Source organism: Drosophila bipectinata, chromosome 3R (assembly GCF_030179905.1).
Source record: "Drosophila bipectinata strain 14024-0381.07 chromosome 3R, DbipHiC1v2, whole genome shotgun sequence".
NCBI classification, from domain to species: domain Eukaryota; kingdom Metazoa; phylum Arthropoda; class Insecta; order Diptera; family Drosophilidae; genus Drosophila; species Drosophila bipectinata.
Window position 1 is genome coordinate 23,734,709 of NC_091739.1, and position 13,898 is coordinate 23,748,606.

The 13,898-nt window shown below is 44.8% G+C and overlaps 2 protein-coding genes and 1 non-coding gene across 3 annotated transcripts; 1 reads left to right on the forward strand and 2 right to left on the reverse strand.

The window, feature by feature from the left end:
• Window positions 1-674: 674 nt before the first annotated feature.
• Window positions 675-746, forward strand: TRNAT-UGU (transfer RNA threonine (anticodon UGU)). The gene has a single exon. It is a non-coding gene; the product is annotated as a tRNA-Thr (tRNA).
• A 1,535-nt stretch (window positions 747-2,281) lies between these two features.
• LOC108126499 (luciferin 4-monooxygenase) lies at window positions 2,282-4,335 on the reverse strand. Its single transcript, XM_017243105.3, has 5 exons — window positions 4,130-4,335; window positions 3,857-4,064; window positions 3,595-3,781; window positions 3,414-3,530; window positions 2,282-3,352 (listed from the first exon to the last, which is right to left on the reverse strand). Exons 1-5 carry the CDS (start codon window positions 4,268-4,270, stop codon window positions 2,404-2,406), a joined length of 1,602 nt encoding a protein of 533 aa, XP_017098594.2. The 5' UTR covers window positions 4,271-4,335; the 3' UTR covers window positions 2,282-2,403.
• A 4,949-nt stretch (window positions 4,336-9,284) lies between these two features.
• Window positions 9,285-13,867, reverse strand: Cog1 (conserved oligomeric Golgi complex subunit 1). Its single transcript, XM_017243179.3, has 5 exons — window positions 13,654-13,867; window positions 12,895-13,589; window positions 11,180-12,237; window positions 10,473-11,120; window positions 9,285-9,594 (listed from the first exon to the last, which is right to left on the reverse strand). Exons 1-5 carry the CDS (start codon window positions 13,785-13,787, stop codon window positions 9,466-9,468), a joined length of 2,664 nt encoding a protein of 887 aa, XP_017098668.2. The 5' UTR covers window positions 13,788-13,867; the 3' UTR covers window positions 9,285-9,465.
• Window positions 13,868-13,898: the final 31 nt, after the last annotated feature.

Here is a 13,898-nt window from a genome sequence, read left to right on the forward strand (position 1 = left end):
AACAAAGCCCCTTAGCACTTATGGACAAAAATTGTTGATTTAAATATTGTCAAGCTTGTGGTGAAGATTTCCATTTCCATTTTCATTTCCTTTGCAGCTTTCACCGCAAATGTGTTTGCCAAAGATCACACAAAATGCCGTTGCGTTTCATTAATTTCATTCATTGCGCCAATTACTTTTGCGGTTGGACCGAGGTTAAAGTCATTGAGAGATCTGCGAGATACGCTTTCGGATGCCGAGCATCTGCTCGGTGGTGCTGTGGAAGCTTATTCAGTTCAGGCAATTGATTTGCCAATTTGCCAAATAAACAGACTCGAGAGTGAGAGTTGCACACGAATATTTGCTTCAGTGCACCAGTCAATCAACTACCGAAACGAAAAACGAGACGCCCGTCAGACAGCCTGGCAAATTGAAAGTGTATCTGTGGCAGCTGCTAATTGGGGTCCATCTGTACAGTTTTAATTAGACAACGCAATCGGGTGAATGCCTGAAATGAATGTATATTTTCAGATGTTCACAAGCTATCGGTGTTGTACCAGCATCGGCCAGTTATCAGTTGACAGCTGTTTAAACACTATTCACCCGCTCATGTCATGTATCTCCAAGATAGTTTTCGTTCGGGGAGCAGTAGGAAGGTAGTTTAAATAGACTTTTCGGCTGCCGTCTAAATGTGAGCCTCTTTAGCTCAGTGGCAGAGCACTGGTCTTGTAAACCAGGGGCCGTGAGTTCAATTCTCACAAGAGGCAACTTGGGGCCAAGCTGAGCTCCTCATTTTTGTGAGGTATTTTTTTGGTATGCCCCCAAACTATTTGCTGATTGCCGCATATTTCAAGCTTGATTGAACTGCTGCGTGGCTCTGCCGGGTCTTCAATCAGGAGTTGACATTTTTGATATTTGACTTATGCAGGCAAAGGATCCTTCACCGACGAAGCTCCGTATTCGCATTTCCTCGCTTAGACAAGTCAATTGACTGACGGCAACAATTACTTCACTTAAGAGATCATTTGTTTAGATATTTTATATTATATTCACTTCAAACCAAGCTAGAAAAGCTGGGTTTTATAGAAATTTATTATGAAATATAGTTTTTATAACGTAGTTTTATTTTAACTTAAACAAACTAGTCGACAAAAGCAGGTATTCATAAAACAATTAATAAATAATGTTAATTTTTATCCGCCAAATGCAACATGTTAACCATCGTACGTATTTCAGCACACTGAGATGCAATAATTTGTGATGCCGTTGACGTTTGCCCCCTCATGCCACCGGACACAGTGTGGCAGCCACCCCAGCCGCACAAACTCACGCACAGAGCCTGAACCGCATGCCGAACGATTCACTTCCGACGAGATCCTTTGGCAACTTCATCATGCGCATATTCACAGTTCATAAAACCGAGTGGGTAGCGGGGAATGGAGGGACAGGAGCTGGGATTGGGGGACAGGACTGACAGCGGCTCAGCAAATCGAAATAAAAATTTATGTGCACATGTTTGAATTTATTGCCCGTCTTTGGGTACCCGGCTATCCCTCGAAGAGCCGTATCTAAAGGATGGGGTGCCAAAGGACCCAGATCCAGGCGCAGATTGTGAGTCCTGCGCGGCGCTCGGTTGCGTGTGTAAATGTTATTCAATCGAATGTGAAATCATATGAGCGCTTACTCTCCACTCATAAACATTTTATTTACCTTTAATTTCGTGAAAAGCTTCTTTTTGTGCGGCCCCCGTGATTTGCCGCCCAAGCGTAACCCCTGACACCAACCTCGCTTCCCACTCCTCCAATGCCACTTCTATGCGTGCGATTTTTATGACTAAATAAAATGATTTTTTATACCAAAGGAGGAGTCGCGGCCCTTGACGCAAAATGGCAATTCTTTGTTTACTCAGTGAAAGTGTTTAGCCATAAACAAACGTCGACACAATTCCCCTTGAGTTATGGCCGAAATCTCCGCCCAAACCGTACAATATTTTTATAAGCGAATTGATGGCACAACAGTGTTAATCAAATGTAGCTGGCAATTGTTTTTCGAGTGCTATTATAGGTGTAAGTACTTGAAGTATTTCGTTATGAAGCTCAGAAGTACTTTCATAGAGAAGTGGCTTAGATAATTTATCTTTAAATTATCTAAGACTTTAATCTGTGGCTGAGTGGTAAGTTTTCCCTTATGAAATAATAGTAACTCTTCATTAAAACTAAAATGTCCTTAAGTATAAAAATTAAATTGGTTTTAAAAGCGAAATATTTAAAAGCTAATATTATATTATTTTGTCAGAATTTTCTTTGTATATATTTTTGCACCAAAAAAGCCTACAGGCGTGTAAATACAATTCAAGAAGTCTTACTAACCTAACGGACTAAAACAAGTTTAAATTATGGGAAAATGAAAAGTCAGGAAGGAGTATCACTTCTTGGAGAGGGCCACGAAGAGATCCCGGGCGTAACGACGGACTGGCTTGCCGTTGGCGTTCAAAGGAATCTCATCCGCAAACTGGACTCCGGCACGGAGCTGTTTCTGAACATCGGGCAGTCGACTGGCGACATAGTCGATAACCTGCTGGGCAGTGAGGTTGCTCTTCTCCTCCGGCACGACCAGAGCACCTGGCATATCACCCTGAGTCTCCTCGTAGATGCCGATGACGCAGACGCGTTTCACCTCGGGCATCTCGTCAATCACAGCCTCCACCTCGGCGGGCCACATCTGCAGACCCTTCCACTTGAGAACCTCCTTCTTGCGGTCGGTCATGTACAAGTACTGGTCATCGTCAAAGTATCCCACGTCACCAGTGCGGAACCAACCGTCTTCGTCCAGAGCCTCCTTGGTGGACTTGGGGTCCGCATAGTAGCCATTCCAGTTAAAGCCGTTGCTCACCACGATCTCACCGGTTTCGTTCGGTCCCAATTTGTGGCCGTCATCGTCCACAATTTTGATTTGGGCACCAGGAAGTGGATTACCAGCGGCGGTCAGCTTCAGATGTCCGTAGTTGAACGCCATGAAACCAACCTCGGTCATTCCGTAAGAAGAGTTGAGCACAGCGTTCACCAGCAGCTTCTTGAGGCGCTCAACGGTGGGGGCGGTCATCCGGCCACCTCCAAATGTGAACTTTATGATACTGGACATGGTCTCCTGGGTGGCACCCGGATACTCGAGCAGCGCACAACAGTGCTCCGGCGGGATGAGAACGTACGTAATCTTGTACTTGGTCACCAGCTCGGTGAAGTAGTCGGGAGTGAAGGGCTTGTTGGTGATGATGCGGCAGCAACCGTTCACAGTGCTGAAAAGCGTGGCCCACAGACCCGTGATCCAGTCCAAGCTGGCTGAGACGAAGGAGACGTCCGTTGAGGTGACAAAGCTACCCAAGGATTATTCCACATTATAACCATGACATTCACTCTTGTTGCTGTTCAACTTACGAAGTCTCTTGGCACAAAATATCGTTGGAAATGCACACGGCCTTGGGCAAACCTGTGGTGCCTGATGATGTGAGGATGGCCACCGTTTGCTTGGGTCCCTCCTTCAAAGGAGTTGGCCTAAGGTGAGAAAAACGGGACATCAGCATCATCAGTCTACAAACGAACTCCAAAAATTTCTTACTGATAAAAGATCTCCGTTTTGGTAGGCTCCAGCAGATCCAGGACGCTGAGAACGCCTTCCTTAGTGCCAGTGGTCAAGATAATCTCCGGTTTAAAGTCACTGGTGGCTGAATACAACTTATCGTAGTGCACAGCATCGGTGAAAATCACCTTTGGCTTGGAAATGCTATACAAGTGCTTCAGGGTAGCTAAAATAAAAAATAAATTTAATTAAATAAATATTTGAGAGGGTTTCCTTTAGCTATTGAAGCTACGATACATACATTCTTCAAGAATTGGATTGGCCGACTGGAAGGGAGTTCCGTTAAAGAAACAGGCCACGGCAACAGGCATGATGTAGGTGGTGTTCTTGGCAGAGATGCCGATGACGTCGTTGTTATCCAAGCCACGACTCTTCAGGTGCTGGGCAATGCGCACAGCCCAAGTAAAAGCCTGCTTGAAAGTGACCTCCGTGCCATCGGTGTCCGAAATCTGGAAGACCATAAGCCATGACGATTTTCCGAATAGCTAGAAGGGATCCCAAAGCTACAACTAACCTGGCAGAGATTGTTGGACCAGTTTCTCATCGTCCTGAAGATGATCCGGCCAATAGAGACGTCGTCCCTGAAGGCAGGGTTCTGCGGGATACCCTTCCAGATCTTGTTAGCCGCATCGTAGCTGCAGGGTAACTTTGCCATTTTGGTTTCTGTGGTAGATTTAAACTCACTCCCGGAAGATTCGCTACTATCTGTGGAACTGACCGCTCGCCGGGGCTACTTATAAGGCTCGGATCCAAAGGGTTTTATCTTCAGTGTGATAAGACGGACCCACTAGATTAAGTTCAAGGTATCAATGAAAGATATAAGTGACATTGACTACCCAGATTTGCGCGTGCCCACAAATTCAAAATTATAATTCTGTTTTTATTAATGAAGGTGCTGATAAGAGTGATTAAATTTTGGTCATTGACTGGCAATGGCTATTCCCAATTGCTTGGCTTATCTGCGTTCCGGGTTCCGTGGTCACTATCTATTATCTTGGTCCTGCTGTAATATTAGGTATTGTAAATAGACGTATCTATTTCGTCATATTATATATCCAGATTTTATAATTCGTAAAATTTTTATTTATAACTTTAATTCAAAATAGGGTTCTTCCTGCCACTAGCGACTTATTTGACCTTTCGTTTATTATCACAAACCCAAAACAATGTGGCGCTATTTTAGGCAATAAATAGATAACAAATTAGTTAAGGGGTATATTCAATTCGTTTAATTCACAGCTGGACTTTGCACCCGGAATAACTTCTTATATCCGTATTGCGTGATACCACACAGCCAGTGGAAAGTTTGCGAAATTTTCCCAACATTTTAATTAGACACCCGCGGATTATCGAAACCAGCTCTAAATTTGTTTACCTGGAGATACGTATTTTATATTTTTATTTAGCCTCTCACCATGATATCCCATTGAATAGACCCACAATAAATCCAGCAATTCCGCAACCGAAAGCTGACCAATTCAATGGAATTGAATGGGTTTGCATTCACCCTACTTTCTCCTCCTCGCTGCTTTCTTTCAGATTTCAGCTTATATTTCCTTTTTTCAGCTCTGCGGCTGACAAAAAGTTACTGCAGCGAAAACGTTATTTAAATACCTTGGCGAAAAAGTTCGCTCACAAGATATTTGCAAACATCTGTTTCCTGATTTTCCAACAGCCCCAGCAGCCGGCTGAGAAAATCAACTTTCCGTTCCCGGTGGCACGTGAACTAAAACCCAATTCTGTGGCAGGGATGCCGATGATGAAGCTGCCGTTTGGAATAGAGTCTATGAAGGCAATCGGTTGCTCTTGCTTTGGAAACTACCTTCATTATAAATAGTTAAATTATAATAAAAATATAGATACAGATAAAGATATTTATATTCATGTGAAGTTGGTTTATTTATCGAAATTCTCCCTAGACCTTATCCCTATAATATTTATAAAACTATCCCTTACCAGTTTAGTCCAGACATTGAACTTTGATTTCTATGTTAGGAACTATCCCACAATCTTATCCTATCTTATAAATATAGTTTCTTTGGGAAATAATGGTAAGTTATCAAATAAAAGTTACTGAAATTATCACAATCACCCGAAATCAGAGGAAATAGAAATTGATAAAGGGAGGGTCTTATCCTAGAGTATCATAGAGTTTGGCCTTCTACGGGGGATTTTTTGGCAGAGCTTGAGGAAAACTTTTGTGTCGCTGCGGCTCTTTTCAATTTTTGAGATACTCGTGCCGCCAGTTGAAAGATATTCGCGGTAACAGTTAGTTGTTAGTTGAGCTCGGGTATTCTTATGGCGGCTAACTAGCTGGCTAAGGTAGTTGTTTGGGTTTCCTTGTCAGTGATTTGACGCTGTCCGTCCGAGTGTCCTTTTGGCCATTTGTCCGTTTGTCCGTCTGTCCGTTCATCCTTGCTAGCTTTCCCTTAACTTTTTTTGTTCCTCGCTTTTATATAGAAAGACCCAGTGCAACTGCTGGCTGTGCAACTTATTCGCATTCTGCTGGAGAAACTGCTTTTTGCTGCAGCTCCACCTCTTGCAGTTCAGTGTGTTATTATGCACTGCTTTTTTCCTCTGACGGTTTTTCTTTTTGGCCTGTTTCCTTTGGCTGCTTTTCCTTCTGCCGCTTCTGCTACTGCTGCACACAAGTTTTTCATTTGTAATTCAAGATGTCAGTCAGCTGGGAGAACCAAAACTTAATTAAAGTTCCGCACTTTTACAAAACCAGCTCCCGATCTCGACTCTCCCCCGGAATATCCTTCTCTTTTATGTTCGTAACTATATATATATATATATAGTGTATATATGTATTTAGCCAGTCCCATTTCGTTTAAATTCAAAGTGTCTGTCCGTCTGTTCTGCTGCTCTTTGGGTTTATCTTTCAGGTGCAAGTTTCACCGTCCGCACCTGCAGCAAATGTCCGAACTTGCGACTTTGTTGGCCACGCCTGCGGCAATAGCTTACCCTACCAACGTCCACCCGTCCTCAGGACCATGTTTGTACGAAATTTTATGAGATTATTTCATACTCTTCACTTCTAATTTGGCACCACACTCACACCCATTGCCATGTGCAGATTTCGACTTGTTGAATGAGCCAACTCCGGCTCCGGTTTACTTTCGTTTTCAACTTACCGGCTATCTCCGGTATCGGTTTCACTTACGGCCAGTCGTACCCGGCATCTAATTTAATTAGCCGACACCGGCATTACATATATCCTGCCATGTCCAGCTTCCAAATTCAACATCAGATGCTGGACAAAATAAGATAAAAAGGACAGCGGGGAGAAGGACAGGCCTCATTATGTATGCATTGAGTTTCCAGTGCCCAGTGTCAGTGGCATAAAAACTTTTTGATAACCGTAATTAGCATATGGAGAAATCCGACTCCTACACTTTTCTTTGCGAGGCAGGCAGGTGGAAAGCCACATTCCCGTTTAATGTATTCGGTTCTGATTAGGACCTTCTCAGCGATTATGGATGGGAAACTTTGGGCCCCAAAGGTAAATTTGACTGGTATTTTGGTGTAACTTTTAAATATTATTTGTATAAACTTCTATATTTATTATTTTTTGATTAGATAAGCTGTCTGGATAGTGAGTTGAGGATGTTTAGTTTCAAAAACGTACACGTCTTAAATATTTTCTACCCTTCAGTAGAATATTCAAATATCCTAGCACTGAATCTTTAGAATTATAGTTGATTTTATGTTTGATATCTTTATAAATAATATAGAAATATATAATTTTTGGAAATGGATTTTTATTTCACTTTCTTATTGTGTATTTGTATCAATAGTTTTTAAATTTTCGTCTTGACTGCTTCACTTTTAACTGCTTTTATCGAACTCTCGTTATAAACTGATCTTTATGCCTGGTTTACAGATCATGAAGCTTTTCAGGAAGTGGCGACACAGCCTCATGAGTAAGCCGATTAAGGTCCTCCTTTCCATTTCATAAATGTAGCTTCGAAGATGATATAAAAATACAAAAATTTAATAAAAATTCACAAGGCTATTATTTTGTAATTATCCCTTTTTAAAACCAGTTAACTTTTACTCATCCAAGCTAACTTTTCCAGTCTTTCAATTTATTCGTTTTTTCTCTTTTCCTTCATCGGACCTTAAGAGCATATAAGCTTCTTTTGCCGATCCGATCATATTATTTCGCATCCAAATCCTCTAACATCTCCCTTAGCCATAAAAGATCCGCCTCGATTCTCATTGCATCTATAAATACTGTCGCGGTGCATAGCTCGTATCTGTTGGGTACGTCATTGAGCTGTGGGATTATCAGCGCATTGCCTTCCATTGGCTGCCACGGATACAGAGCCAGTTGCTGGGCCAGACCAGAAACGCGAGAGGTGGCCAATGTCAATGCCGCGGCCTTGGCAAGCAGGTGGGGATTGCGGTTGGGGGTTGGGGTGCAGACAGGGCCAAATGCAAATGTAGAAACCAAATCCGAAACAGAGGCATAAACAAAATGGGAATGAAAGTGCCAAAAAGAGGAAGGAAAGCACTACAAAATAATCCAACTGACGCCGCGAGAGAGCCACTTCCCTTTGGCATTCCTTCTGGCCAACAGAGAGGTGGCGGGGCGATGATTAAATCAGTTAAGAGCCATTGGCCATAGCAGCCAGTTCTCGCTGGCCCCTTCCGCCATCCCAGTATCACCCCAGAAATAAAAAACATTTCGCCTTCAGCTTTCCGCCTTGGGTGTTGCGAATTTTGTGTTTTGCTCTCAATGTTTATTTTGGCCTTCTTTCCTGGCCAAATGATTTAATTTCATGCATTTCGCTTTGCGGCAATGGCGATGCTTATTAGTTGCAATTTGCCAGCTGCGGCCAAAGTTTGCTCTCGCCCAAATTCAGCCAAATTAATTAAATAATTGCTAGTCTGAAAAGTTAATAGGATGGGTAAAAATAAAGGCGGTGGCGGTGGTGGCGGCGGAGGAGGAGGCGGTGGTGGAGGAGGTGGTGGCGGTGGCGGCGCCAATGTAAGCAATATTTGTGTTATGCAACTAACATACTACTAATTAAGTGAGTTTAACTATTGTTAATCATAGTACTAGATCCATATTAAGTTGGCTTTAACCCTAAACTTTGTCAATAATATTAACATATTCCTATATTCCTATGCTTATATTAGCATGATGAACACAAGCAATTGAATTTTAATTTCCTTTTTTTTTAAATTAAATAACTGAAAAATAAGTACTTCATACCTTTATTAATCTTTGAGATTTACTCAAATTAATTATTGTGTTCACCTTTTGACGAAGGAACTCGGTTCCTGCGCTCCTAGAACACCAGTACCACTCGCACCTTTTTCTCATTACCTGACTTTGCACTGCAACTTTAAACAACCGAAGCTCATTATTTGCTCGGTCACAGCTCAAAGTAAAATCTTTCCGTGCTTCTTTGTCCACAGAAAAAGGGAGGCGGTGGTGGCGGAGGAGGCGCTGGAGGTGGCGGTGGAGGTGGCGCTGGAAATAAAAACAAAGGCGGCGGAGGAGGAGGCGGCGGTGACAAAGGCGGAGCCAAGAAAGGACAAGAGCAAAAGTCAGCCGCAGGCGGTGGCAAGAAAGGCGGAAAGAAATAGCAACGGTGGCAACATCAAAGCGCATTAAAAATTACAAATTTAGAATTAAGTTGAAATTAAATGTGGTATCAGGGAATAAATATGTATCTATAATATATGTGACTCCTCCTCCAACGGTTACAATTTACAATTTTTCGTTTTTAGACACACACGTTCAACATTTTAAATGTTTGGTTAAACAAGGAAAGAGCAGTTGGTTCGCCCAGATTCCACTCGGATGCACTTTACAGGCCACTTGGCTGGAGTCCGTTAGCGAAACCACTCCTGGGACATCCCGAAAAAGGAAGCAGCACCCGATTTCGACTTTCCAGAGTCCCCTTTGCGGGCCCCACTACCTCCGGGCTTTCTCGTCGGCGTCGTGGTCGTCGTCGTCGCTATCTGGGGGGTGGAATAGAAGAGATGGAGGGACAAAGAGATAGGTTATTAATTAATTAGTACTATTAATTGGTAGTTTGTGTGATTAATCAGTTAATTTGCGGTTGAACTAGAGGATTTATGGCGGGCAACAAACGGAAAGCCGAGTGCGGACATTTAGGGCATAATTAGGGGACGATTTATACCGGCGGAGATCGCAGCTAATTACAAAACATGCGAGTAACGGCCATGTGCTCGTGGCCATAAATTAACGTTTGCCCAGCGATTTGATTTCAATAATTGCAGCGATTCATTAATTAGCATCCACGGCCCACTCGACCACACCAAAAACAAACTCACAGGCTCATACACGCAAACATATAATCATCCTGCCGATGTCCTGGCCATCCACTTGGAAATTTTGGTTTCGGTTGCAAGCGAAACTTTTCCCAAGCACTTGCGGCCAAAGTGGAGGAGCTCCAGCATCCGAAGCATCCGAAGGACCGATGGAAAGAGCGGCAACGGAAAGTTGCACCTAATTAAAATTTGTCTTGCGGCATTCTGGTTTATTTATTGCTGGCCCACCCAAATTAGTTAAATTAAATGGCTGCTTCAGATTCAAGAGGTTTCCGAAAAAAATTCCAAAATGAAGCAAAAGTGGCAGTGCGGACTTTTCGAAATAAAATTACTTAATTCATGCAACATGCAAACATAGAACGAAAACCAAAAAACATAAACTATTAAATTCAATTCCTACCCAACAGATCAAATGATGAAACTATAGACTTAGGATTGCAATGTAAAGAAATCCTAGGAAAGAAACAGTGTAACAGACTTCAGATTTTATAATTAAACCAATAAAGGCCGATGCTGAAATCAGAGAGTTTATAAATCCTACTTACTTTCTCGGCAGGTTCCGGCGCTAAAGACTTGTTTTCTCCACTGGCTTGGGGCATCACAATTGGCAGCAATGGGAACCACAGCGAGGTGGCCCCTGAAGAACTAAGACACAAAACATTCGGGTCTGATTCGTGGGCCAAGGAACTGTTTCCTGTTCCCTGGCTGGAGGTAGCTACTACGGGAGTCAGCACACCCAGTTCGCCCTGCAAACGCGAGGTGGCTCTAGCCACGTGCGAAGTGATGTGCTCGGCAAACAGTTCAAAGTCGAAAGGATCTATGCAATCACGCAACTGATTCTGCTGTTCGTGGATGCGATCGTAAAGAGCCCGCTCTTCACGGGTGATGGCAAACACACGCTCCAGGAACTTCAGATCGAAGAACAGCTGCAGGGCAATATTCTGGCTAGATTTTGTGCCATCTGCCTTTGCCAAGCCCTCATAGTGCGTGAGCAGTTGGCCCAGAAGGCGGTGGTTGAAAGCCTGAAGCACTTTTGGCGGCAGGGTTTGGGGAACAGCTTCATTGAGAGCTTGGATCAACTGGTGGAGATACATTTGCAGCGAGAAACGCGGCTGGCTGGGAATGCGAATGGTTGACTGAACACTCTGTTCCTGCTCCTCGTCGCGCTGCTCCAAAGTCAGAGATTGCCAAAGCTTCAAGAAAGATTTCTTGTTAGTAATATAGTAAACTTACTAGATTAGAGTAAACTTACTGCGAAATCACTTAAAACCACCTCGTTGTTTATCATTCTTGGCAGCTTGTCCTCGCAACTGTGACCGGCTAACACATCGTCCACAATAAGTAGCCAAAAGCTAAGCATTTCATCCTCAATGAGGCCACAAACACGTTGCCAGTGCTCGATGCCCACGCCAGTTAGGTTTCCCGTCCACTGACGCCAATTGGGTGGCTGGCAAAAGCACAACTTCAAGTTTGGACACAACTCCACCAGGGCCAGGGTGTTGCGCAGAGCGAGTAAAAGGGCAGGACGCTCCCGCAGCTGCAGGCTCTTCAGGTTGCTCAAGTACTCCGTGATCTGCTCCTTTGCCGTCTCTCGCAAGAACTTGATCAGAGCCAGCTTGTCTTCGGCCCGCGTTGTTTGCTCCTGCAGCATTACGTTGAGCTCCTGCACGATGTCCGCCAGATGAGCATCAAACTTTCGGCACAGGTCTATGGTGGCACTGTCGTAGCCCTTTGTGCGGTTGGCCAAGCGTTTGGGCTGATCACTGAGAGCGGCTGCCAGGCTGAGGGGCAGATCATCGCTTTGCTCTTGCCAGATCTGATGCGGTGGCAGAAGCTGTCCGTTCTCGATGAGGGCAAGCACCTGCTCATATGTCTGTTTCATGGCAGCCGCCCAACTGCCTCGGATTATCTCGCGAACCCTGCCGTTGATCAGGGGCACGTATTTCCTTGCGTAAAAGTCCAACTGGCTGTGCTTCAACTGCAATTGTTGCTCCAGACGCCCAAAGTCTGGTCGCCCACTTGCCCTGGCCTCCGACTTGATGTCCTGGATAATTTGCATGCTGCTGACCAGGGCAAAGACCTGCTGCAGATTCGCTGCTGCCAGAGCGTTCATTTTGTCCAGCCACTGTTGCAGGGAAACGCCAAGTTGCTCAGGGGCTAGTCGAACCACTTGGAACTGGGGCCTAAACCCAGATATGATGTCGGGCAGCAGATGTGCAAGTTGACGCTCACTGCTCTCCATACGGCTAATGGTTGCAGGATAGGTGGAGGCGCCGCACTCATCCAAACGGGAGTAGAGAAGACCATCGCCTGAGAACCACAAGGAAATAATATAAGTCGAGAGTAGTAGTAGCCTTTTGAATTCAGATCTAAGTATAACGTTTATTAAAGAACAGATGTAGCTGCTTCACAAACATGGCAGACTCGATCCTTAAGTTTGCCAAAGAGTGCGGCATAGATCTGAACCATTCCAATGTTCTGCGGCAGCTGTGCACGGCGGAATTCACCAAGAGGCTCATGGAGAAATTCCAGGACAGCCGCATGAAGCCAGGGGATAGCTACGGAATATATAACATGGACAGGCGCCCGAGCGTGTACTTTGTGCTGTTTAATAATTACAACACAATGCATTGCCGGCAACTGCAGCCCACTAGAGGTACAGAGTTCCAGTGCAACAACGGAATCGATACGGACTCTTCTCTGGTCTCTTTGGGGAAAACTAACTACATCACATGTGTGCAGGAAGATTTTCCCTACACCGAGGACCTTTTAGCCTCTTGCGGTGTTCAATGGAGTCCCCAGCCAGTAACAACGGTGTTGCACTACGCCGAACCCAATATGGAAATCCGGAAAATGGTAACTTCTGCAGCCAATAGCCATTTTTTTTGGGAATTTCTTTTGGTTATTTTAGTTGCATCGCTTCTCGTTTGTCTGTTTAATCGATTTCGTCAATAAATGCTAACTTACCGAGTAGACACTTGTCTAGCAGATCCACTGTTCCGTTTAACACACCCAGACTGGCCAAGATGCGCTCCTTGACGCGCCTCGGTTCCGAGGACCTGCTTTCAAGGCAGCTAAGGAAAGCGGCCGAACGAAGGCCTAGGAATGTCTGAAGCACTGCTGCCAGGTCGCTCTTTTCTAGCAGAAGCAGGCTCTGAAGGCAATCGACCGCCAGCTCAGAAGACAATTGCTCTTGTTCAAGGGCATCCAGCACCGCCTGCTTGATGGTTACATGAAAAGGCCTCAGGATCTCCCATTGCTTGCGGGCCACTGGCAATTTCTGCATCAAGGCACTCTGTCCGTCTAGCTGGAGGCCAGTGCTGATGTGACGACTAAGCACAAACAACTCGGCGGCGGCATAGAAGCGTTTGTTGTCTAAATGCGTCCATATCAGCTCCGGCAGGGCAGTGAGGAGTTTAATCTGCACCAGAGTGCCGTAGTAGGTCTGTAGCTTGCGGTTCGCGCTCCTTTGCTGCAAAGCCGCCTCCGAAGCTGCCGAGCCTGCGTCCTGAGCAGCGGAGCTGTGGAATCCCAAAAGTTGCTGCTCGTTCAGACTCCGGCAGTTCGACTGCACTCGCTGAACCTGTTCAATAAGAGTCCCCGCCGACGTTTGCATGGCGGCAATGGTGTCTGCCGCCTGTAATAGGTCCCTATATCGCTCCCTGATGGATAAAAAAGGTTTAATTTAAAGAAAATCCAAATCCAGCCAAGTGCCACATCATTTACCCAACATGCGTGCGAAGCTCCTCCCGCTTGTTCTCCACAAGTGACTGTATCCGCTTGTATATCCCATCGATTTCGGACACGCCGTGCTGCTCGAACAGCGTGTCCACGTTCAGGTTTAACAAATTGGACGTCATTTAAAGAAAACCCTAATTTTCAAAACAAACTAGGGCCTGGTCTTGGATGTTTTTCAGCACTTGAGGAGAGCTCTGGTCGTCGCTTTGCAACACTACGATGAAAACAGCTGT